Raw genomic sequence first — 27,256 nt, forward strand, 5'->3', positions numbered from 1 at the left:
AACCTGCATTAACGTTTTCTGCATGACTTTCTTAGTTTGAGAATAAACAGCAAAAATCAATACAGCAAGCCCAGATGTTCAGCATTTGATTTTTCCAGAGGCCAAAGTTCCCACTCTGGCCAATTTCAAGCTCCCAGAGCCAGATAACATGGAGTTGGGAAGAGATGGGATTGAATGCAGAGTTGGGAGGAGATGCGCAGGGGCTCCCCATTAGGTAGTATTACATAACTTGATTTTTCAGTAGTGTCTGTGTTTAACAGTCGGTTCACAGAAGTCCTGAACATTAATAACTGGCCCTCCTGCGTGTTGTGAACGTGTTTCTGAGACACGAGGGAAGGGGGCAGGGTACAATACACAGCCCTTGAGAAAAACTGGATAGACAAAAACCGGTTAGAACTGATTAGGCCCAAGATGGTGGAAGAGTCAACCTCCACTGGACCTTGAGCCTCATTATGCGCTCACTGTAATATATTAGCATATGCTAAATGACACACCCACAGGTGCCAGGGCAGTTCCCAGGCTGACCATAAAAGGCCAAAAAGTGCGCAGTGGCCCTATTCCTGGAAATCCCCTTCCCCTCCCCCAAATAGTTGGACTAATCCTCCCGCTTGTCAGCCCATAAAAACTATCCACCCCATATTCTGGGGTCGCTCTTGCCTTCTGAGAGGGGCCGCATTCTGCCTATGGAATGTGTATCTCTCAATAAGTTTACTTCTTACATATCACTCTGCTGCTTGCTGAATTCCTTCTGCGCTGAGACATAAAGAACCTGAGCTTCATTAAGTCCTCAGACAAGTTGTGTGGATTCAGTTGGAAGATGGTGGGTTCCAGTCCCATCTGAGGTGTACGGTGTCACCTCAGCAGTGACTACACCTCCCTCTCACTCTCAAATTTGCTCTCTTTGCTGAACATTTTTTGCAAACCATGGCCCTAAACTTCCAGGAAAGAAATACGTGCCCCCAAATGTGACCTTCCTCTCCACCTTGCCCTACACGCAGGGAAACGCAGGGCAGAAGGCGTGGAGCAGCAGAAGAGATGCCCACGTGAGACGTGGCAGGCACAGACCAGCAACCCCTGCTCTCAACAAGAGTTGCTCTGCACCCAGGCTTTGAATCGTCCGTCTTTTTGAACCTGGAAAATGGGGTTTATTGATCTTGCCTCACTTTCGTGCAGTTCCCCTGGAGGGTTGCTGGGATGCAGACTGGAACAGACCCTGGAGTGGCACAGGGCTCGGTCTCCCGCAGCTACCCTCTCGCCCACAGCCCTTCTCCTTCAAGGACAAGAGCCTCCCTTCCAAGCACTCTCCTCCCCTTCCTCTGCGCTTTGCATTAAAATTCCCTATTGCTCCCTCTTGCGGCCAAATGCCTCTTCTCTAGTGCAAATAGTTATTTTTAGAGCAGACTTTCTAAGCAACAGATTATTAATAGTCTTCAAAAGATTTCACGTTGTTTTATATACTACATCCTGGTGGAATGTTAATTCAACTAAGACATACCATTCGTTCACATGTGAAAAAGAACACTCATTTTTGCCTTTTCACAAACATCCTGTTACCAGACGTGTCCTTTCCTGCCACCAAGTACAGCATACTCAAGTAGGTGAGAAACTGAAAACTGTTCCAAGTTTTAGGAAAGCTGACATCTATCATAGCTTAAAAATCAAAACAAAAACACAGGGAGTGGGACTTCCCTGGTGGCGCAGCGGCTAAGAAGCTGCTGCCTATGCAGGGGACATGGGTTTGAGCCCCGGTCCGGGAAGATCCCACATGCCGCAGAGCAACTAAGCCCGTGCGCCACAACTACCAAGCCTGCACTCTAGAGCCCATGCTCCCCAACCAGAGAAGCCACTGCAATGAGAAGCCCGCGCACCGCAACGAAGAGTAGCCCCCGCTCGCCGCAACTAGAGAAAGCCCGCGTGCAGCAACGAAGACCCAACACAGCCAAAAATAAATTAGAAAAAAAAACAACACAGGGTGTAGGGACAGACGACACATGACATGCAAACTTTTCTCCCGAGGTGAAAACCTACAGCCCGATAATCCTGAGGAACAAGGGAATACTACCAAATAGGGATGACCCTAAGCAAGATTATGAAACGGGCCAAGTTTTCCTTCAGCAACCTATCCCTTCCTCCTTCCCCTCTCCCCATTTCCTGCTCCTCCCACCAGCTCCCCTCACCTCCCTTCTAGACACTGTTGTGTGTCCCATTCCATTTCAAGGCTTGCCTCACTCTTATAGGCTGCCTGACAAATCTTAACATTTTAAAGGACAATGAGGGTGAGTTATTAGGGTACCTACAGGCAGTTGCATTTTAATGGAGTCTTCTGGAACTCAGCCCTAAGGGTATGAAGCTTTAATGGAACAATTTCACTTGATTCGGGGTGCACAAACCTCAAAATACTCAACACTCTAAGTAGCCGACTTATAAGGTAATTCCTATTAGGATGTATTTCCTTAGCTGTGTGATAAATGGACCCCGTTCCTTTCTGCTCCTACAAGACCCCACTGCAAGGTCTCAAGTGCCTTGCCTGTCACCAGGGCTCTGATCTACCAGATATCTTGTACTTTTACAGTCAGGATGACTTTCTTTGTTTAGAGTGATTGCAGCTCACCCTTAAGCCCTGTCCTCTTATTTCCTTTCCACAGGGTCTTTCTGGATTCCGGTCTTCCCCACCTGCATCCACTCTGTACAAAGGCTTGACATAGATGCTTGACATAGCCAGCTGGAATTTAAGGCTAAATTTTCCATGTGCAGATAATTTGAAGTTAATATTGTCTAGTTATGCTAAACACACGAGCTAGGTGTGGTTTCACTTGCTCTTGTTGATTTGTATACTTATTTGGAGAATGAGTGGAAAGATTTAGATTTAGGCAGATTATCCTAGAGTCACCTGAAGTAAACTCTCTGGTTTTATTTGTCTGAAAATGTCTTTCACTTTCATTCTGAAAGGTATCCTTGCCATTTAGAATTTGGGCTTAGCAGTTAGTAGGGCATCTTCAAAGGGTTGAAAGAAACTATCTTCTGGCTTCCATTATTTTTGTTGAGAAGTCTGCCATCAGTTGAATTACTGCTACCACTCAAGTAAGTTTTGCCTTCTGTACTCAAGACTGTTTCTCCCTTTGTCTTTGATTTCTAGCAGTTCCACTATGATGCATCTGTATATAGGTTCCTTTACATTTACGTTGTTTGGAATTTACTGAACTACTTGAATCTGTAACTTGTTGTCCATCTTGGAAAATTCTCAGATTCTATACTGCTTCTGCCCTATCCTCTCCCCTTTCTAGGACTCCAAATAAATACGTAAGACTTTCTCACTGAATCCAGGTTTCTTACCTTTTTTTGGCCTATTTTCCATCCTTTTCTTCTCTTTGCTTCAGTTTTAATTATTTCTCCTAACCTATACTTCTTGTCTCAAAATAAGTCAAACATACGCTCTGCCTCTCAGCTGCTTCTTCCTAAGTGGGCAAACCTCCCAAGGCAAAGTAGGCCCAAATATCCTCTCTCTAGACTTTCTTCTACTGGATTTTGGTCCTCTAATAATGGACTATATTGATAACACTTTGTTTTTAGTAAAACATTTTCTTCTATTTTGTTCTGACTTTTTACTTTTCTTCAGCAGGAGGGCTAAATTACCTAGTCTGCCATAACCAGCATAAGAGTCTGCAATGTGGTTATTTACAGTAGGGTCAATAAGCATAGATCTTCCTTTCTCCCAGGATATAAAAAGGTTATCCAAAATTGTAACTGGGTATCAGACATGAAACATTTAAAGACAAAATTCATTTGTTCATGTATAACACGGCCACCAAGGACTATAGGAACAAAGATTGTCATTCACTTTTAGAAACAAAGATAACGCTTTCTCAGGAAATTGATCTGGCACCTGCTATAATAATATGGTTGGCATTCTTTTTTTTCAAAATATCCACCTACCCATCTATTTATTCGACTGCATTGGGTCCTAGTTGTGACGTGCGGGATCCTTAGCTGCAGTGTGTGGGATCCCCAGCTGCGGCACGCGGGACCTTCTAGTTGCAGCATGCAGGAACTTTAGCTGCGGCAGGTGAACTCCTAGTTGTCGCACGTGAGATTCAGCTTCTGACCTGGGATCGAACCCAGGCCCCCTGTGCTGGGTGCACGGAGCCCCAGCCACTGGACCACCAGGGAAGTCTTGGATGACATTCATTTTCAATAATATGTTAAGTTCTCAGAATTTTTTAAAAAAGGCGTCTAATAAATCTATACAGTGAATAGCATGTCTTTATTCTATTTACAGTATATTTGTTATAAATATAATACATTTTTGAAAAGCTGATTTTTAATTAACTTGAGTAGATTTATATTTTAAACAGATCATCTCAATTGTTAAAGTTACATAATAAAGAATATGATAATTTAAATGACAAAAATCTCATATTGTGAAATAGTGCACTGTATGCTGAGATGAATGGGGGGGGAGTCAAACTCTTTCCAAAACTATAATCAAAGCATCAGAAAAAAAAGTTCTTCTTTTTACAAAGTTATGTATAAGCCATAGGAACAACCAGATACTGAAGTATGAAGACCCTATAACCAACGTTCAAAACTGATTTTAGAGAACTGTGTGAAGCAAGACAGCAAAGTCTGTATTTAACACTCTATAGAACTTCACAGTAAAGCTGGAATTTATAGACTAATGGCTTAACAGGAATATTGCCAACAAGGCCTTTTCTTCCTCAAAATCATCTCCTAATGTTCATATACCATTGATAAGTTGTAACAGCAGACTTAGACACCGGTTTTAAGTGGGGCTTAATAAGGTGCATGGATATGCTGAAATTCTGTATTATGAGCATGTAAATTATTACCAGGGGTTAAAGAAATACAAAAAAAGAATTTAAGTACTCTCAGTCCAACGTGCTTTGCATCATCAACAAATTGACAAATCAAAAGTATTTTACAATGATCTAACACCAACCTCCCAAACAAGTTAGGTATTTCAAATACTGCTGTAAAAACCATTCAGTAAAATAAAACTGATTCCTGTGGATTTCAGTACAAATTTGTAAGTTATCACACATTATTGATGATGATCAGGGCAGGCATGGAGCTCTGCTGACTTGTTTCAAACACTGTAACTTGGTCCGATAACTTGGCAAATACCCTAGGAGTTCCAAGGTTATAAACACCTGTATGGACAAAGCATGCTTTCAGCTGCAAACTGTGAAGCTCCTGGCTTTTAAGATGAAGTTTATATTGTGTTTGTCCAAGCCATGTAAATGATCCATGGATTTCCAATGCTTCTGGGCTAAGGGAGGAGGCAAGTAGTAAGTTGGAGAATTTTTTTCTTCATAAATTTTTTCCCAAAGTCCCAATAACACATCCCTTTCATCTAGCAATTCTATTTCTAGAAATTATTTTATGACACCAACTGTATTAATAACAATAACGGCAATAGCTAACATTACAATTTCTATAATAGCTAAAATTTATTAACACTTACTATGTTCCAGGCACAATGTTAAGAATGAATTATCTCACTTAACACTCGCAACAGCAGCTAGTAGATAATGGAACCTGATTTCAAACCTGAGCTTTTAACCACTTGGTTATCCATACATAAAAATAAATGTGCATATAAGAATGCTTATAATATTGAAATTGTTTATAATACTGAAAAATGGAAAGCAACCAAGGGTCTACCAATAAGGCATTAGCAAATTAATTTATGATACACATAATCATACACAAAATGTTTGGATTTCACACAGCTAACCCAGATCCTGTTTGGAGTGTTATACAATAATAATCAGTTTACGCTTCACACTGCTTTTCTAAAAACCCCAAAATTTCTGAATTCTGAAAAGCATCTAGATCTTGGAGTGCCAGTATGGACCAGCATTTTCGTTGTTGTTGTTGTTGTTAAGCATTATTTTATAAATCAGAAAACAAGACAAAAAAAACTTCTATTCTGAACTTGCTGATTTTCAATTTTAGAGTTCTTTATCACCAACAAACTTTTATAAAAATTGTTGTCTTTGGTCAAAATAATTTGCTGCTTTTGGAAATTGCTTTCCATTTGCCACTATTGAAATTCTAAGACAATCTTCGTTAAGTCTTCTCTAACACTTCTTAATACTAAACAAAAAAATAAAGGCATGCCTGAGTAAACTTTCTCTATGTTAGGTAATTATTTGCATAATTTCAAAATATTAAATTGCTTTCAAATCAATCTTTAACTGCAAAATAAACTTGCCCTGAATAAATCTTTACCTTGTTGTTTTATGCCTAAGATCAACTATTACATCGACGTCGGCCTTTGAACAATTGGAAAGTAAAAGAGTCACTGGTACTAAACAAAGGCTGTGGAAAAAATATAAATAAAAAAGGTTAGCGGGATATTAAAAAACAACAACAAAAAAAACCCACTTTCTTGAAAATAAAACTTAAGAGTACCTAATAGCATAAGCTCCTCAAAAACAATTAGATTCAAGTAAGGAAAAAAACTGAATTCTAAAATCACTCAAGCCAAATTATTTGCATAAACAAGAAGTAAAACATATTAATACAATGCCTGAATACTAAATACCAGAATATATACATCTACAAAACCATTTTATTTATATTTATTAAAGCTAATCTGAAAAAATAACCAAAATGTTTCTAGGTGGTTATTTCCCAAAATGCAAAACAGAATAATCGCAACTAAGAAAGATCAATGGAGATAAAAAATCATGAAAATGCCAACAACTAATCCTGTTCTCTATGCTTCGTGAAAATTACTTAATCTTGAGAACTGACATTTGCTCTTCTATCAAATTTGCATAAAAGCCATCACGTTCGGGAGAATATGATAATTATTTCTGTACAGCAAGTTATGAGGAGAGCCCTTTCAAGTAGACACATTTGCTCAGTTAACCTAATTTCTGATCTCACTTTATAATTAGTAAATCACTAAAGCATAGGAGAAAGGACATGGAGTGATAGAAGAGGACCTAATGAACAGACTGGTGCAGATTTAAAATCAAGAACATAATAAATGAACGTATCTATGCACAAATGGTTACATACTATTATTGAAAATAGTTTACTCTATTAACACAAAGAACAAAGGGATAGTAAAAAAGAAAAAAGTAATTCTATAAGCTCCCACAAAATTAACTTTAAAATTCTGCTCAGATAATATATTTTATGCTTTCAGAAATTTTATATCCTCTTACTAAGAAATACTTTCTGAACCATACTGCAAATAACAGATTTCCCTAAACAAAAACTAAGATAATTTCAAAGACTTATTCTTAGATTGTACCGGTGCTATGCCCTTACCTCCTCCACAAACTTCTAACAAGGAAAAGAGGACAGCAAAGACTACCGAATAGGTTTCCAGTCTAGAGCACCCCATTAAGTTAAATTCCAATCGCATAATTTGTAACCCAAAGCAAAACCTCAGAAACTTTGCTATTCTGTTACCATTTGGGCCTCAAATTCTCCATGCTTTATCTAAATGCTTCTAGTAAAAGAAGAAATCAGAACATCTGGATGTTTCTTAGCCCCAAAATCATTACCTTCATTCCTCTTCTTCCTCCATTCACTGCTTCAGTGAATAGCACCCCCATCTCCCCAGCAAACCTTAGGCATCATACTAAGTGTTAATAAGTGGGAATGGGGGCTACTGCCTCACTAGCCCCCATTCCCAATTTTCTACTATTCTTCACAAATTCCTGTCAATTTATTTGATTCATATCTTTGTTATCTCTGGTCACCTGCTGTTTCTCATATTTTCATTCCTCTGCTGCCCTGTGTTCCACTGCTATGACCAAACCTCTTCCCTGTCCCATCCCTCCCACATTTCTATATCATGAACAACACTCCTCTAGATCCTCAGTCTCCTCTCTTTATATGTCTACATCTTACTTTAACTGAAATTTGGCTGAGTACACAGCTTCCTCTGCAGTCCTCTCAATAACACATGCTGTTCTTCTTCCAATATCTTCCATATCTCTAGCCAGAATGTCTCATTAATATAGTCAATACCACTTCTTGAGTTCTTCCTCCTACCTCTCCTATAAAAACACCTCATTTTTTTGGTCATAAACTACTCCAAGGTTTTTATTCTTTTTTTTCTGTCCCCATACTGACAAACTAATACCAGTGACAGTAACTCAGTACAGCAGAGATTCTTTGGGGGAGGGGGATGGGATGAGTCTTTCGAAATATCTGCTTCACCCTCTTCCCCCCACCCCAAATTAATCTAGTATATCTGTCAAGCAGAGGCCTACCATCTAGACAGGAAACATTGCTCAAGATTTTTCTTCCATATCATCTTATTGGCTTCATTTATTAAAAGCTTCTGGATGAGTTTGCTTTCTTCTTTTCAATCCTGAATTTTGTCATCTTTTTGGAGAACTTTACTGTCAAGGTAGACAACTCACTCAACTCCTTCTCAAACCCTTGATCTGTCACCTCCATGACCACCAATACTATTCAAAACTCAGCCATCTAACTTCCATGACCATACTGTGAATTTGTTTTAGTCACCTAAAATAACTGCCTCTGAAATACTACTGAGATTCTCCACTCTCTGACCACTATCTCCAGCTCTCTCACTCAATTACACTTCTGATCTTTAGTTTCACAAGGATGCCCAATCACTTGACCCTCTACTTCACTGATTCGCAATCCTGGTTACTGTGATAATAATGGTAATTATTGTTTAGCACTTATTCATTCCCCTCACCTCCCACTGTGCAACGGTGGAGCATCCTTGTTGATTGTGAAGGAGAGGCTATTTGGCAATGGAAGATTAATGACTCTGATGCAAACAGAAGCCTTAAACATGCTACTGCAATGTGGCTCACTTTTTGTACTCCAGAGATATGCCATGAGAAGAACATAACCCAGCTGGCTGCTGCCCATTTGGACTGACCCCAAATGTATGTGACACAAACATGAACCCAACCAACCCACAGCCTGAAGCAGAGCTTCAGCCAAACTGTCATTGGCCTGCAGACCCATGAGCGTGGGAATAAATGCCTTGTAAACTACTGAATTCTGTAGTGGGTTCTTACGAAGCATTATTTAGCAATAGAAACTGATACAGATTCACTCTGGTATCATCTGAGGATTTATTTAAAATATATAGACACATAGGTCCTACTCCCAGAGATTGTGATTTAACTGGCCTAAGTATCAGGATTTTCAAAAATTCTTCAGGTGATTCTAATGTGGAGCCAAAGTTGGAAGAAACTGCCATATCTTATCCTTCTCAAATCTGCCTTGTTTTCACATACTTCCGTGCACAGTTTTAATTCTATGATGCTTTATTTTAGCCCACTGCTCTCCTTTTAGTTTGATCAAAACTGTCCTGTTTCACACACTTCCCTGAACTGCCTAGAGTCTATGATGCTTTTTACCCTAATAGAAGCACATGGAGAAGTCCTACATATCCCAGCCTCTAAGGCATTGCCAGGGTTTCAACCACTAAGCAGCACCATGGCATCTAAGATATTCAGGAAGTACGCGAAGCAGGACAGGTTTGATAAACAGGGACAAAGTAGAACGGTGGGTTAAAATGAAACATTATGGAATCAAAACTGTCTATGGAAGAGTGGGAAGATAGGTTCACTAGGGATAAAACAAGAAATTTTTTCTCAGCTTTGGCTGTACATTAGAATCACCTGGAGAACTTTAGGTAATCTAGATGTCCAGCCCCCAACCTTCAGCCAATCGAATCAGAATCTCTGGGAGTAGGACCAAAGCATCTGTATTTCTTAAATTTCCCCAAGTGACCCCAGTGTGCCTCTGTCAGTCAAAGGCATACAGAATGACTACTGAGCAATTAAGACCTAGACAAAGATTTAAGACCAAAAGTATTTAAAAATAACTTAAATGGCTAAAATATTTAAAAGTGTGACAACAGAAAGTGTTGCTGAAGGTTATGAGCAGAGGGAACTCCCAAACACTACTAGTGCGATATACGAATTAGTAAAACTACTTTGAAAAAATTCCTAGATAAATGTGGGAAAAAAAGAGGGGAGCAAACACACATGCACCAGGAGATATATACAAGAATATTCAAGAGCATAAAGTTGAAATTTGAAAATAATCCAAAAGTTCATCAACAATAGAGTAGATAAACTAATTCTAGTATGTTCAAACATATTCATTTGGCAATGAAAATTCCACAGCTTCGTCAATGGCTGATGAATAACATAATATTAAGTGAAAGAAACTGGACGTAACAAGAATATACTCTGTATAATTCCATTCATAAATAAAGTTCAAAAAAACCCACAGGACTTCCCTGGTGGTGCAGTGGTTGAGAATCCACCTGCCAATGCGGGCGACACGGGTTCGAGCCCTGGTCCAGGAAGATCCAACATGCCATGGAGCAACTAAGCCCATGCGCCACAACTACCAAGCCTGCCCTCTAGAGCCCGCGACCCACAACTACTGAAGCCCACAGGCTTAGAGCCCGTGCTCCACAACAAGAGAAGCCAGCACAATGAGAAGCCCGCGCACCGCAATGGAGAGTAGCCCTTGCTCGCCGCAACTAGAGAAAGCCCACGCAGAGCAACGAAGACCCAACACAGCCAATAAATAAATTAATTAATTATATATATTTTTAAAAACCATGACAATCAAAATACAGATATGTAACACTTGGTTGGAAAATTATAAAGAGGAGCAAAGAAATGACTGTTAATACTGGGGATGGACAGGGGAGTGACTGGAAGGGAGTACACAGGGGGCTTCTGAGATTGCTAGCAATATTCTATTTTCTTCCCTAGATGTGATTATTTGGGTATTACTTTTGTGAAAAATAATCACTATGGCCACAAGTTTTCATTTTTGAGCACTTTTCTGTGTGTTATATCTCACGATAAAAGGGTTTAAAAATGGTTAGCACCATTTAAGCTACTTTTTAAATATTTCCGATGCTAAGTCAACATCTTAATTTTGCCCAGCACTCCTTCTGTGTGTCCTTGGCCAGCTCCTCATTCCTCTCAGTAGCTGTTCTCAAATTTCACTTTTAAAAATTCTCTACCCTTTATTCTCTTATTTCCTAGATTACTTTGAGTACTTAACCGTGCTTCTATAAACTTCCGAAAAGTGAAGGCACTCCAATAATGTGTAAACTTGTTAAAATTTCTCCCTACTTTCATCTTTCCCCGTTTCCATAGTAAGGAGGTCCGTTCTTCAGTCCAAAGCTAATCCTGCCACTCTTTGGTGTATCTTTCCATCTATTAAGGATTCTGTTGCTCTTCCTGTATCCCATCATTTCCTTCAAGACCATAAATACATCCATATCTTACCTAGTAAAACAATAATATTGCATGGCTATTCCCTGATCCCCGTTCATAGCCCAGCTTCTTGAAAGGGTGGTCTACACGAGTATCTTTACTTACTTCCTCCCATTTCTCCTCAACCTACTATATCATGCTTCCACCCCCACTATATAATAACATTCTTCGCAAAAGCATGAGCAATTTCTTTACTGTCAGAGCCAATGAATGACTTTTCTGCAGCATTTAAAACTGTTAACTGCTCTCCCTCCTTGAACTGTTCTCACTCCACCACTGTGATGCCACTTTCTCCTCATTGGTCTTTTCTTCCTAATTGTTTGATTGCTACTTCCCAATCAGTCTTCTTCGTGGACTTTTTCCTTAGCTCATCTCTCAAACACCACTGTTCTATAGGTCACCATTCTCTTTTGTTCTATCCCACCCCATCCCTACCTCTATCCAAGGTGACTTCACCAAAATTTATACCTTCAGTTATAATTCACAGACTGGCTCTAACAGACTTCTCTCCATCTTCTTTTATATCTGTAAACCAGCCACTTTTTGAAGTGTCATCTGACTTAGCACTTTTTATTTTAGAACCTTAAGTTTATATGATCAGGCTATTTACCAAAGTTATAAATACCTCAATCCCCCAAAAGTTTAATACTTAATAAATCTTAAGTAAATGATGCTATCTAAATTTAAACTGTTTGATGAGTCTATACTATAGTCATGTCTTAGATTTAATTTCTGTACTTAAAACAAAAACAAAATGACGGTATTTTTTCCTTCTTCTTGACTTAATGATAAACCTGCTCATCAAAAGAAAACTTTTTTTGGCGGTATGCAGGCCTCTCACTGTTGTGGCCTCTCCTGTTGCGGAGCACAGGCTCCAGACGCGCAGGCTCAGCGGCCATGGCTCACGGGCCCAGCCGCTCCGCGGCATGTGGGATCTTCCCGGACCAGGGCACGAACCTGTGTCCCCTGCATCGGCAGGCGGACTCTCAACCACTGCGCCACCAGGGAAGCCCCAAAAGAAAACTTTTGACAACTAACTGGCTGAGGAAATACCCATCTTTTAATTACAGCAGCAACATATGGTAATCATAGTAAAGGGTAAATTACTTAAGGGCAATTTCTACAGACTCAATAGTATTCTAAATTGTTTCTTCAATATCTGGGTTAATGCTATTAATAAATGTGTGTATGTCTGTGTGTGCATGCACACACAGGTGTGTATATTGTAGAAAAATGTTAACAAAAATACATCTCAAACCTTTTTTGATGAAAAGGATGACTAAATGATTCTGGATAGTGAAGACTCGTTCTAATGAGATTAGAAAGCTGCTCTACTGATGGTCTTGAGGAAACTGTAGTGTTTTCTGGTCTGAAAAATTTTAATAGTTCCATTTCTGGTGGCTCCTGATAAAAGAAAAAATATATGACAATAAAAACACTGCCTTGTTAAAATAAAGTATAGCACACACAAACTAAAGAAGTTAAAACCAGTAGAGATAAAGTAAAGCATGAACAATACTTTTTCTGCTGTAAAAACTAACAAACTAACAGTTGAAATCATATGCAATACATACAACCTAGGATAAAAAAACTAGGATCTGTAATCATTTATTCATTCTCTATTTATTATGTGCTGGGGTTAGACTTGAAATCCAGCAACCTCACATATTAGCTCTGTGATCCTGGATAAGTTATTTAATACTTTAAGACAATTTCCTCATATGTAAAAAAGGGGTTTACAATAATAATAATTTCAAAAGTTGCTGTGGTTCTCATCTAATAAAATTGCTGAGTACTTAGGCTATAGATATTCAATTGTATAGCATCTGTTTTAATAGTTGAAAAACTAAAATTGCCTTAAAGAGTCATTTTTGAAAATAGCTTCCTGAGTTTTTACAGATTATAGTGCCTCAACTATATTAACTGAAGGTTAACATACATGTAAAAGTCTCAATATAGCTAGTGTGAGTGACTAGAGGTTTACTCTGGAGGAGGGAAGACTTGTGCCTGGAAGCGAGCAGGAGCAAAACTTCTGGGTTCGGGTCATGTTCTCTTTCTTGACCTGGGTCCTCCTTATACTGAAGTGTTCTTCAATTTGTGAAGAGTCAATGACCTAGTCACTATTCTGCATTTACGTTACACTTTAATAAAAAGTCCAAAAAATGTACTATTATTATAATCTAATCATCTAAGAAAAATAAGCTGTTATTTGAGACTTCTAAATTATACTAAATGAATCTCTACATACTACTTACCAGGAGGAATACAAACGAACAACGGCCAGAAAAGGATACCAAAAACCTGAAGCTAATTTACTGAGGGAACATTTAGAAAAGCTTCCCTCTCTTCTACCTTAAAAGCAACAACAGGTATTTTTGCAATGAGTGCTGGACAATTTGTACAGTAGTTTTATAATAAGGGTTTGATTCAACCTTATGACAGACAGTCCCATCACAAGAGAGGCAAGGTATAAAGTACTATTACCCGTTTTATATGTAAGCTAAAAGTTTATCAAATTATGCGAGTAACTTGCACTAGGCCATCAATCTGAAAGTCTCTGGGCTCCAAATATATTATTCTTAGTATGATGAACATGCTGCATCTCCCAACTCAGTTAATCATATAAAGAGAATATAAAGTATTTCAAAGGTGAAATACAGAGGAAAAACAGGATATGCCCTACACAGTATTTTAGTAAAATGGGACTATAACTTGAGTGAATTTTATAGAAATCACTTTGTTTCATTTTCTAAGTGAAAAACCTTGCCTTGAGATGTTCGAAATTATCAAAATATGACAATTTGCAATTAAAACTTGGGACTTTTTTAACTAATCAAATCAATTTGAGAAAAACAATTTTCTTAAAGTAAGAAACAGATTTGGGTTTAAATATTTACACATACTATGAGAACTTTTGGTAAGATTAAACAGTATTTTAGGAAAAGTAAGTAAATACTTCTGCACAACTCCAGAGGCCATCCTTTACACTGTATGATAGGCCCCATAGAGTTCTGCAATGGTATGGGCCTGTTAAACAACAAACAAGATAATATAGAGAATATGGTTCCCTTCCTCTCAAGCTAACTGTGAGTTCTAGATTCAATAAAGAATATATCTTAGGAAACCCCAAGATCACAAATGCATCTCAATACTCTTATGAAGTGCTAGTGAATTTTAAAATCAATTTATGTTCATTTCTAATTTTAATCAGCTTTCTGCCACCAAGCCCCAACTCAAATTCCAATATAAAAGCTTGCACAAACCAGATACCTTCAAAAACACAAAAAACCACCAAACAAAAAACCCCACAAGTTCACAGGAAGGCCCCAAAGCAAACTCTGTCATTACCTGTTTCTGAGGATATGAAAAAGCTTCTTTTCCTATAGTGCGAAGAACAACATGGTGCTGACCTTCCAAAATAAGCTGCTTACTGTCTTCCACTACGTATGCCTAAGAAGTACAAAGCACAAAAATGTTAGCCTGCTTGGCAGTAACCTCAAAAGTAACCAATGCAATATCTGATGGAAAGCAGAGGTATTATGGCTAATATCTATCAATTACCAACACTCATGGCTGTGTCAACCTTTCTACTTTTGTTCATTCATTCAATCAATTAAGTATCTGTCAAAATCTGCTCTGCCTCAATATAAAACAGTTGGCCTGGATACGTGAGAGACACTTCTTGAAATCTTTTCCAATTTTCTCTAGAGCGCTTAAGAAACTAGTCCAAAAGAACAGTGCCATACATAACACAAGTTTTCTTCTTTACTGGACTGCCAATATACAGGCAAAAGGCTTTTTCTTTTTTTTCTTTTTTAAAAATATATTTATTTATTTTTGGCTGCGTTGGGTCTTCATTGCTATGTGCAGGCTTTCTCTAGTTGTGGCAAGTGGGGCCTACTCTTCGTTGCGGTGCATGGGCTTCTCACTGCAGTGGCTTCTCTTGTTGCAGAGCACAGGCTCTAGGTGCACGGGCTTCAACAGTTGTGGCTCACAGGCTTCAGTAGTTGTGGCTCGTGGGCTCTAGAGCGCAGGCTCAGTAGTTGTGGCGCGTGGGCTTAGTTGCTCCATGGCATGTGGGATCTTCCCAGACCAGGGCTCAAACCCATGTCCCCTACACTGGCAGGCGGATTCTCAACCACTGAGCCACCAGGGAATTCCCAAGGCTTTTTCTTATCGTCTTGCTTCTGAAATGTACCAGGGTTTATCATATAATGCAGCAGAATCAGTGAGTACAATCATAAATCCTAGAAGTGGAAATGCCATGTCCTTGGAGATCTTAAATTTAAGTATTGATACATATGCTTAAAAGAGAAAAAAAAAAGTTTTTTTTCTTCCTATACAATGAACTGATCTCATCTAAATTAAAACACTTACTCCAGCACGTAACTTTTCTTCTTGAACTTCTGTGTTGGAGAACATAAAATCTGTACATGGCTCTGATATACTGGTACTGTCACACTATGCAAATACAGATGCTTAATTTTTTTTTTGATAAGCCCAATTTCTTTTACTATTAGATTCAACAGATTCAAAATTACTCAGTCAGAATGCTATAAACACTCCTAAATGTTTATTTTCAATTTCTATACTTATCATGAGTGACAATTTGCCATCCATGGATCACACTTGGAGAACTGCTGCACTAAGGCAGAGGCAGGCCCAGGACCTGCTCAGCACCCATCCATGCACAACCCAGAAATGCAGGAGGAGTTAAATACTCGATGGAGTGACCTTTAATCAAGAGAGGATGACAACTGATAGATAACATCCTGAGACAGGTCACACATCTTTTCCAATGGTCTCAGGGACCAAACAGAAGTCACCCATAGCCATGTATAACCCTATAATGCATTCTCTTTCCTGCACAAAGTCTTAGTTTTTCAAAACAAACCTTTATTTTTGGTTAAGATTGGTTATAAGTTATACTATACCCCCTTACCAACTAAATTTTTTTACAAAAACGTTGTCCAAGGTCTTAGTTTTCTCCTGAATCATAATTTTTTAGAGTACTATGTTCCCTATGCATCAACTCCACAACTTAAATGACTTGTCAAGTTTTCTTCCGTTCAAGGGGGTCCTTTGTGCACTATCTAGAGTCTTCACTAAAGAAAATCTACTAGTCACTTCCTCAAATGAATTGAATAATAAACTTATCATAGTTACTAGCCCCTACCAAATTTAATATTCCATCCTGTAATCTATTCAAACTTCCATTTTCTAACTAAGGAGTATCATAATCTTGGGTAGTGTTCTTCTTCAATGATAATCAGCAATACTAGTAATTGGTTTTTATTCAGGGTGATTTTTTGAAAGATAACCCCTGGCCGCCCCGCCCCCACCAAGGTTACTGTGGGCTCAACGATGAGTACAGAATACAGCACACATAACTCAAAATCTTGTCTCACGAATATTACAAATTGTTACATGGCAGGAATCTGTGGAGTGACAGCTACAAATGCTAAAGGTCTACCATACATTTAATGGATGGGTGGTTTACATTAAGGGGCAATGCTACTGAGCCTGAAAACAGGATTCTCTTTTTTTTTTTTTGCGGTATGTGGGCCTCTCACTGCTGTGGCCTCTCCCGTTGCAGAGCACAGGCTCCGGACGCGCAGGCTCAGCGGCCATGGCTCACGTGCCCAGCTGCTCCGCGGCATGTGGGATCCTCCCGGACCAGGGCACGAACCCGTGTCCCCTGCATCGGCAGGCGGACTCTCAACCACTGCGCCACCAGGGAAGCCCAGGATTCTCTTGATTCTAAGCTCCAAGAACATTTGATTTCAAACTAATAACGTGTAACTTATCTTTTTAACATTAAACACCTTCACCTTCTATAGTCAACAAAAGTATCAATTTGCTTAAGCAGTTTTACTGGAATTCATGTAAAGCCAGCTTGGTTTCAAGAAAGTTTACTTAAAAGTGTACAGTTTAGTAAAAAGAACACTTTAGAACATCTGAATCAATTTAAAATAACATGTTCTAATCATCTACTATGAGCATGTCTCCATGTTAGGCCTTATATCAGAGAGTACAAAATCAAACCTCCTCACATAGTTCAGGTGAATATCCCTGGGCAAGATCCTAAATTTCACTGTAGAATCATTTCTACAGTGGAAAAAAAAAAGATACATACTTAAGATACAAAAGGGTGTACTGTGAAAAATAAACCTCTTCTGCATTACAGTTAACTTTAGGGAAGACCAATGCCTAAACAACCTCATTCTGGTCTGCCATGTGTATGTGCAAATCTTAGCTGAATCTGATTTTTTTTAATTAAAATATTTTCAAATAATCTGAAAAATTTCAACACAGACCAACAATTAGATAATTGTAAAGAATTACTGTTAATTTGGGTGAGATAGTAATATGGTGGGGTTATATTAAACAAGAAAGTCCTTATCTGCTAGAAGTACACATAAAAGCAGATGAAATATGTCATTAAAAAATATATACTGCAGCTAAAAAATAAAGGAAGGTAAAAATAAAACAAAGTAAAGGAATAGGTGAAAACGAACAGCAGCAAATTAGTGGCTGTTGGAGCCTAAGTAATGGGTACTTAGAGGTTCATAGTGCTATTTTTCCTTTTTCAGAGTTTGAAAATGCTCACAATAAAGAGTTTAATAACAGCATTTTTGCTTTCATGGAGCTTATCATGTCTACAATATTCTCAGTACCTCTTACAAGTAATAAGTAACACAGAATAAAGTCATCTAATTTGAATGAATTCTTCCCTTTAGGCAAAAAAAAAAGTTATTTTGGAACTGTTGAAAAACTTATAAAACTATTTCAATATTCAAATTGGAAAATTTAAGCAGAGAAAATATAAAGAGCAGCTTACATTTACTCTTCAGCTTAAGAATCAAGTATAAGTGAGGCTTGCTGAAATAATTTAACAACACATACCTTCCACAATACAACAATATTCAAATCCACCTCATTGCACTTCTGAATTAATCTCATAGTGTCCTCTATTGACTGCTTTTCTGTATGCAGAGAAGACTGGGCTTGTGGTTTCTTCAATTCAAAGGATAAACTTCGATAAAAGAAGTCTGCACAGGGGCTTGCTGAACTTACTATCTGTTAAAAGAAAATCGTTTGTCTGTATGTGTTTTCAATTAGATATACCCTGCCAAAATTTAAATTTCTACAACTTACATATACCCAAAAGGCTTATTCAGTAATTTCTTATCAATTTGGTTGAATACAAGGCGGCCACCCTAAGACTTGAATACCTAAAATATTTGGCACAAATTACCCTGAATCTTAAAGTTTGAAGCTCAAATTCATAAATCTACACTTCCATGGCACTGGCTTTAACCTTCTAAGTATCCAGGGAGGGTAAATGGGTATCTCTAAGAAAATGAATAAAAAGTGAATTGTTGAGAATCTGACAAACAACATATATATGTATAACTGAATCATTTTACTGTACACTTGAAACCAATACAACATCGTAAAATAACTATACTTCAATTTTTTAAAAAGTAAATTGTTAAAAGGAAATTATGATTTTTTTTAACTATTAAAAATAACAAATATTTCCCATTCAAATACTTGGAAGACTAAGTGATATCCAATGAAACAGAACGAATGAAGCCACTGGCATTAACCTGGCTTTTATACTTGAAGGGAGAGAACAAGAGAAAAGATTTTTAAACAGACTCAGAACTACAGAATTTCCCTTAATTAATGACTACTGTGTTTCATAGTAAAATCTCTACACTTAACAATTTCCTGCATTATAAACTATATTATATAGCTGTTAAGCTTCAAGTTAATTATTAAATATTAATAAATACATATATTTTCCCCCTTAGACATGAACTTTTTCTGGTAAACCATTGTCCACATAGTTATCTCATCAACGTGTAGTGCCTGGTGAGTTCTATTTACTCAGATTCATCAAAAGGGAAAATGTCTTTGTTTATGCCATCTGCAGTGCTCCTATACAAAATTATTAACAATAAATATAATAAAAATTACAACCTTAATATAATTTAAGGGTCCTGATGATGTTTCTAGGGAATGTTTTTAAAAAGACACAAACAAAACAAACAACTTAAGTCCAAAAAGCTAAAATTCAACCATTCAGGAAGCAAGGAAGCACAGTGTCCAGAAGTCATACTCATTCTGGAATTATTGGACTTTTGGTGCTCTGGGATATTTCTAAATAGCCGCTTCCTCAAATGGCCAAAAGATAGTACAAAGAGTGGGTCAGATGAAGGCAAATGATAAGCACAATACAAAAGTCTAAGTATGTTTGGAATTATCAAGGAGAAGAACACAAAGAAATAATACTAGTAACAGCACAAAACGACAGGGAATTTGGCCCGTATTTTTCAAAGCAGATCCCCAAATCACCTCTTCAGATTATCTGCAGAGCTGGATGAAAATGTGTATTCCCAAACTCTACCCAAAGTATGAGCCAGAGCTTTAGAGGTGGGACAGCAAAGCTTTCATTTTTATAAAAATTCTCTAGATAAAAAATAGTGTGCAGAGCTTCCCTGGTGGCGCAGTGGTTAAGAATCCACCTGCCAATGCAGGGGATATGGGTTGGAACCCTGGTCCAGGAAGATCCCACTTGCTGCGGAGCAACTAAGCCTACACGCCACAACTACTGAGCCTGTGCTCTAGAGCCCACGCACCTAGAGCCCGTGCCCCGCAACAAGAGAAGCCACTGCAATGAGAAGCCCCACACACCACAACAAAGAGTAGCTCCCACTCGCCACAACTAGAGAAAGCCCGTGCGCAGCAACGAAGACCCAACACAGCCAAAAATAAAATAAATAAATTAAAAAAAAATAGAGGGTGCAGACTGATAACCTCAAGATCACCTACCTCAAAGCTTTAGCAATTCAGAGCCCCAGGTCTCATCCAGTCCCACTGACTGAGAATTTGCATTTTAACAAGATCCCCAGGTGACTTACATGAACATTATTTCAAAGTTTGAAAACCACTCTCAAGGTGGTTCTAACATATAATTATTGGGAGTATCAGTGCCCTAGTCAATAATACATTTAAAATTACAAAACAGCTTATTATTTGGGTCATAGAACCATATGATATTCCCAAATCCAGAGGGTTATCATCTATTTGTTCCACTGTGACCACGTTCCCAAATAAACAGGTTCCTTCATATAATCCTGTTTCTTTAATCCCAAGGACTAAACTTATTTCATGAGTATCTTACACTCTAAAAGAAAGTTAAATTTAAATAACTAATTAAAATGCTATATTCCATATAGCATTTTTGTTTGCTTTGGGGCATGAAGACAAGTTGCAAAACCCAACAAAGCTGACATGTTCATCCACCAAAGAATTTGGGGATTACTAAAGCAATAGTTTTACCAAAATAGTCAAGATACTCCAGACTGTGACTTTTTATTAAAATCAAACGTTATTGTGCTTATTCGCATACCTGTTCATTTCCAAAGATGATATCTGCAAAGGTATATTTTTCTGAGGACTGTGTAGCAACTAAAAAACAGGAGAGAACAAACTAATCATATCATTGGCATGAAATATAAAATAACCATTTAAGAAAGTGTGACAGTAAAATGAATTTACCTTCTTCCTCCTTACATCGTATTGCCTTGAAGCAAAATTTTCCCTTCTCCCTATTCGCAAGTTTGGCATCTAGGAAGAGAAAAGAGAAAATTTCAAGTATCTTTCTCAGTTTATAACATGGTAAAACCTAATTCATTACTCAGACTTCTTCAGTCACAATGGAAAATATTTCATAATTATAAATAGTGTTTAATGAAAAGCATCTTTGCTTTCCTCTCAATAAAGCAAATCTCATTCAGCTCCTTAAAAAGGTAAGATTAAATTTTCTTGAAATGCATGTTCATATGCACATATATATTCAGATATGTATGACATTATAGATAAACAGAAAATTTGAAAAATTAGAACTTGGGAGCCAGGGAGTCCACAATTCCCCCACTCTATCATTTCTGCATTTCCTATCAATATTTTTTTCATATGGATGATTTATACCAATATTACTATATGCACATATTTGCTATGATGCATTTCCCCACTATTGTGACGTATTTTAAAAGCTTATATATTTTAATGACCACAAAATAATCTGAGTTGTAGCTTAATTCACATTAAAGCTCCATTTGATTTTTCTCTATTGAACATAATCTTACAATAAACTGCTCTGAATATATGGATCTTCTTATATTTTGAATTAATTCCTCTGTATAAATTCCAAAAATAAGAATTACTATGAGGCTAGATAAGGGTTTAAACATTTTTTTTTAATCTTTTAAAATACATTGTACAATTCTTTCCAGAAACAGTTAAATATTTTGCCAGCTTCGATCTACTCTTACAAGCACTAAGCACTTTCATACTACTAGCAGGATGATAAAATGATGGAAATATTTTGGAAAACAATTTGACAGTATGTATCACAAGTGTGAATATTCTTTTGTTTCAAGTTATATGGGTATGCAAATACACAGAAAAGCCACTCAACACACAAGTTTGATTACACACAGAAAAACCAACTTTCCAATAGTAAAGGAAACAAAGAGAAACTTACAATTCTAGTCTATATGTTTCTGTACTGTTCGAAATTTTGATAGTGACCATGTATTCAGGCACTGATTTTACAACTGAATTTTTTAAAAAAGAAAAAATATATACAAATAGAAAAGATGTGGAATAAAAAGATGGGAAAGAATAGATTAACACAGTAATTTCACTTACAGTCATGTAAAGTAATGAAAGCACAATTTAATGCTTACAAAAGTTAATTATAAGAAAGTCATCAACCACCTAAACAAGCTCCAAAGATGGGTGCAAGCTGTGGCTATCAGCACAGACCCCTGAGAGGGGCATGAGACGCTAAGGCTGCTGCTGTAGCCACCAAGAAGCCTGTGTGCAAGCACAGGTCACTATCCATACCACCCCTGCTAGGAGCCTGTGCAGCTCGCCACTGCCAGGGTCCCATGATCCAGGGACAACTTCCCCAGGAGAACATGGTGCGCCTCAGGCTGTTGCAACGTCAAGTCACGCTGTCCTCTGCCGCTGCAGGCTCGCCCCACATTCCATACCCCTCCCTCCCTCCCTCCAGCCTGAGTGAGCCAGAGCCCCCTAATCAGCTGCTACTTTAACCCCATCCTGCCTGGCAAACAGACGCCCTCAGGCAACGTACACACACAGGCGGAGCCAAATCCAAAGCTGAGCCCCAGGAGCTGTGCGAACAAAGAAGAAAAAGGGAAATCTCTCCCAGCAGCCTCAGGAGCAGAGGATTAAATCTCCACAATCAACTTGATGTACCCTGCATCTGTGGAATACCTGAATACACAACGAATCATCCCAAAATTGAAGCGATGGACTTTGGGAGCAACTGTGTTTGCTTTCTGTGTCTAATTTGTTTCTGGTTTTATGTTTATCGTAGTTTAGTTTTTAGAGCTTATTATCATTGGTAGATTTGTTTATTGATTTGGTTGCTCTCTTCCTTTTTTTATTTTACATATATATATATATGAGGGGTTTTTTTCCTTTTTCTCTTTTTGTGTGTGTATGTGTATGCTTCTTTGTGTGATTTTGTCTGTATAGCTTTGCTTTTGCCATTTGTCCTAGGGTTCTGATTGTCCTTTTTTTTTTTTTTTTTTTTTGGTATACTTTTTAGCACTTCTTATCAATGGGGGATTTGCTTTTTCGTTTGGTTGCTCTCTTCTTTCTTTCTCGCTCTCTTTTTAAATTACTTTCTTGTTTTTTTATTTTTAATAATTTTTTTCTATTTTAATAACTATTTTATTTTATTTATTCTTTTTTTTTTCTTTCTTTCTTTTCTTTTCTTTCTCTCCCTTTTCCTCTGAGCCGTGTGGATGAAAGGCTCTTGGTGCTCCAGCCAGGCATCAGGGCTATGCCTCTGACGTGGGAGAGCCAAGTTCAGGACACTGGTCTACCAGAGACCTCCCATCTCCACGTAATATCAAACGGCGAAAGCTCTCACAGAGACCTCCATCTCAACGCTAAGACCCAGCTCCACTCAACGACCAGCAAGCTATAGTGCTAGACACTGTATGCCAAACAACTAGCAAGACAGGAACACAAATCCACCCACCAGCAGAGAGGCTGCCTAAAATCATAATAAGTTCACCGACACCCCAAAACACACCACCAGACATGATCCTGCCCACCAGAAAGACAACATCCAGCCTCATCCACAAGAACATAGGTACCAGTCCCCTCCACCAGGAAGCCTACACAACCCACTGAACGAACCTTACCCACTGGGAGCAGACACCAAAAACAACAGGAACTACGAACCTGCAGCCTGCAAAACGTATACCCCAAACACAGTAAGTTAAGCAAAATGATAAGACAGAGAAATATACAGCAAATGCAGAAACAAGGTAACAACCCACAGACCAAACAAATGAAGAGGAAATAGGCAGTCTACCTGAAAAAGAATTTAGAGTAATGAGAGTAAAGATGATGCAAAATCTTGGAAATAGAATGGGGAAAACACAAGAAACGTTTAACAAGGACCTAGAAGAACTAAAGAGCAAACAAACCAGGATGAACAACACAATAAATGAAATTAAAAATTCTCTAGAAAGAATCAACAGCAGAATAACTTAGGCAGAAGAACAGATAAGTGACCTAGAAAATAAAATAGTGGCAATAACTACCACAGACCAGAATACACAAAAAAGAATGAAAAGAACTGAGGACAATCTCAGAGACCTCTGGGACAACATTAAATGCACCAACATTCAAATTATAGGGGTCCCAGAAGAAGAGAATAAAAAAGGGACTGAGAAAATATTTGATGAGATTACAGTTGAAAACTTCCCTAATATGGGGAAGAAAATAGTCAATCAAGTCCAGGAAGCACAGAGAGTCCCACACAGGATAAATCCAATGAGAAACATGCCAAGATACGCATTAATCAAACTATCAAAAATTAAATACAAAGAAAAAATATTCAAAGCAGCAAGGGAAAAGCAACAATTAACATACAAGGGAATCCCCATAAGATTAACAGCTGATCTTCTAGCAGAAACTCTGCAAGCCAGAAAGGAGTAGCAGGACATATTTACAGTGATGAAAGGGAAAAACTTACAACCAAGATTAATCTACCCAGCAAGGATCTCATTCAGATTCGATGGAGAAATTAAAACCTTTACAGATAAGTGAAAGCTAAGAGAATTCAGCATCACCAAACCAGCTCTAAAACAAATGCTAAAGGAACTTCTCTAGGCAGGAAACAGAGAAGGAAAAGACAAACAAATGCAAAACATTAAGAAAATGGGAACAGGAACATACATATCGATAACTACCCTATATGTAAATGGATTAAATGCTCCAACCAAAAGACACAGACTGGCTGAATGGATAAAAAACAAAACCCATACATATAGTGTCTACAAGAGACCCACTACAGACCCAGTGACACATACAGACTCAAAGTGAGGGGATGGAAAAAGATGTTCCATGCAAATGGAAATCAAAAGAAAGCTGGAGTAGCAATTCTTGTATCAGACAAAATAGACTTTAAAATAAAGACTATTACAAGAGACAAAGAAGGACACTACATAATGATCAAGGGATCAATCCAAGAAGAAGATATAACAATTGTAAATATTTATGCACCCAATATAGGAGCACCTCAATACATAAGGCAAATGCTAACAGCCATAAAAGGGGAAATTGACAGTAAAAGAATCATAGTAGGGGACTTTAACACCCCACTTTCACCAATGGACAGATCATCCAAAATGAAAATAAATAAGGAGGCAGAAGCTTTAAATGATACATTAAACAAGATGGACTTAATTGACATTTATAGGACATTCCATCCAAAAACAGCAGATTACACATTCTTCTCAAGTGCTCATGGAACATTCTCCAGGATAGATTATATCTTGGGTCACAAATCAAGCCTTGGTAAATTTAAGAAAACTAAAATTGTATCGAGTATCTTTTCCAGCCACAACACTATGAGACCAGATATCAATTACAGGAAAAAAATCTGGAAAAAATACAAACACATACAAAATACAAACACAGGGTAAACAATACACTACTAAACAACCAAGAGAACACTGAAGAAATCAAAGAGGAAATCAGAAAATACCTAGAAACAAATGACAATGAAAACACGATGACCCAAAACCTATGGCATGCAGCAAAAGCAGTTCTAAGAGGAAAGTTTATAGCAATACAATCCTACCTCAAGAAACACCTCAAATAAATAACTTAACCTTATACCTAAAGCAATTACAGAAAGAAGAACAAAAAAATCCCAAAGTTAGCAGAAGGAAAGATATCATTAAGATCAGATCAGAAATAAATGAAAAAGAAATGAAGGAAACAATAGCAAAGATCAATAAAACTAAAAGCTGGTTCTTTGAGAAGATAAACAAAATTGATAAACCACTAGCCAGACTCATCAAGAAAAACAGGAAGAAGAATTAGAAATGAAAAAGGAGAAGTAACAACTGACACTGCAGAAATACAAAGGATAATGGGAGATTACTACAAGCAACTCTATGACAAAAATATGGACAACCTGGAAGAAATGGACAACTTCTTAGAAAAGCACAACCTTCCGAGACTGAACCAGGAAGAAATAAAAAATATAAAACAGGCCAATCACAAGCACTGAAATTGAAACTGTGATTAAAAATCTTCCAACAAACAAAAGCCCAGGACCAGATGGCTTCACAGGCAAATTCTATCAAACATTTAGAGAAGAGCTAAAACCTATCCTTCTCAAGCTCTTCCAACCTATAGCAGAGGTAGGAACACTCCCAAACTCATTCTACGAGTCCACCATCACTCTGATACCAAAAACAGGCAAAACTGTCACAAAAAAAGAATACTACAGGCCAATATCACTGATGAATACAGATGCAAAAATCCTAAGAAAATACTAGCAAACAGAATCCAACAGCACATTTAAAACATTATATACCATGATCAAGTGGGGTTTATCCCAGGAATGCAAGGATTCTTCAATATACACAAATCAATCAATGTGATAAACCATATTAACAAACTGAAGGAAGGAAAACATATGATCATTTCAATAGATGCAGAAAAAGCTTCTGACAAAATTTAACATCCATTTATGATAAAAACCCTCCAGAAGTAGGCATAGAGGGAACTGACCTCAACATAATAAAGGCCATACATGACAAACTCACAGCCAATATTGTTCTCAATGGTGAAAAACTGAAAGCATTTCCACTAAGATCAGGAACAAGACAAGGTTGCCCACTCTCACCACTATTATTCAACATAGTTTTGGAAGTTTTAGCCATAGCAATCAGAGAAGAAAAAGAAATAAAAGGAATCTAAATTGGAAAAGAAGTAAAACTGTCACTGTTTGCAGATGACACGATACTATACATACAGGATCCCAAAGATACTACCAGAAAACTACTTGAGCTAATCAATGAATTTGGTAAAGTTGCAGGATACAAAATTAATGCACAGAAATCTCTTGCATTCCTATACACTAATGATGAAAAATCTGAAAGAGAAATTAGGAAACACTCCCATTTACCACTGCAACAAAAAGAATAAAATACCTTGGAATAAATCTACCTAAGGAGACAAAAGACCTGTATGCAGAAAACTGTAAGACACTGATGAAAGAAATTAAAGATGATACAAACAGATGGAGAGATATTCCATGTTTTTGGATTGGAAGAATCAAACACTGTGAAAATGACTCTACTACCCAAAGCAATCTACAGATTCAATGCAATCCCTATCAAACTATCAATGGCATTTTAACAAAACTAGAACAAAAAATTTCACAATTTGTGTGGAAACACAAAAGACCCCCAATAGTCAAAGCAATCTTGAGAAAGAAAAAGGGAGCAGGAGCAATCAGGCTCCTGGACTTCAGACTATAATACAAAGCTACAGTAATCAAGACAGTATGGTACTGGCACAAAAACAGAAATATAGATCAATGGAACAGGATAGAA

General features: G+C 37.7%; 1 protein-coding gene across 1 annotated transcript in view; it reads right to left on the minus strand.

Annotated features, from left to right (window-relative positions):
• Window positions 1–4,249: 4,249 nt before the first annotated feature.
• TRAPPC8 (trafficking protein particle complex subunit 8) overlaps window positions 4,250–27,256 on the minus strand; it is a 90,756-nt gene continuing 67,749 nt past the window's right edge. Inside the window, exons 23-29 of the mRNA XM_060028853.1 lie at window positions 20,853–20,921; window positions 20,704–20,762; window positions 18,189–18,362; window positions 14,631–14,732; window positions 12,541–12,686; window positions 6,253–6,342; window positions 4,250–5,287 (exon numbers count right to left, since the gene is read on the minus strand). Coding sequence (XP_059884836.1) covers window positions 5,053–5,287; window positions 6,253–6,342; window positions 12,541–12,686; window positions 14,631–14,732; window positions 18,189–18,362; window positions 20,704–20,762; window positions 20,853–20,921 — 875 coding nt within the window. The 3' untranslated portion in view covers window positions 4,250–5,052. The remainder of the gene's footprint in view (window positions 5,288–6,252; window positions 6,343–12,540; window positions 12,687–14,630; window positions 14,733–18,188; window positions 18,363–20,703; window positions 20,763–20,852; window positions 20,922–27,256) is intronic.

Source organism: Delphinus delphis, chromosome 13 (assembly GCF_949987515.2).
Source record: "Delphinus delphis chromosome 13, mDelDel1.2, whole genome shotgun sequence".
Classification (NCBI taxonomy): domain Eukaryota; kingdom Metazoa; phylum Chordata; class Mammalia; order Artiodactyla; family Delphinidae; genus Delphinus; species Delphinus delphis.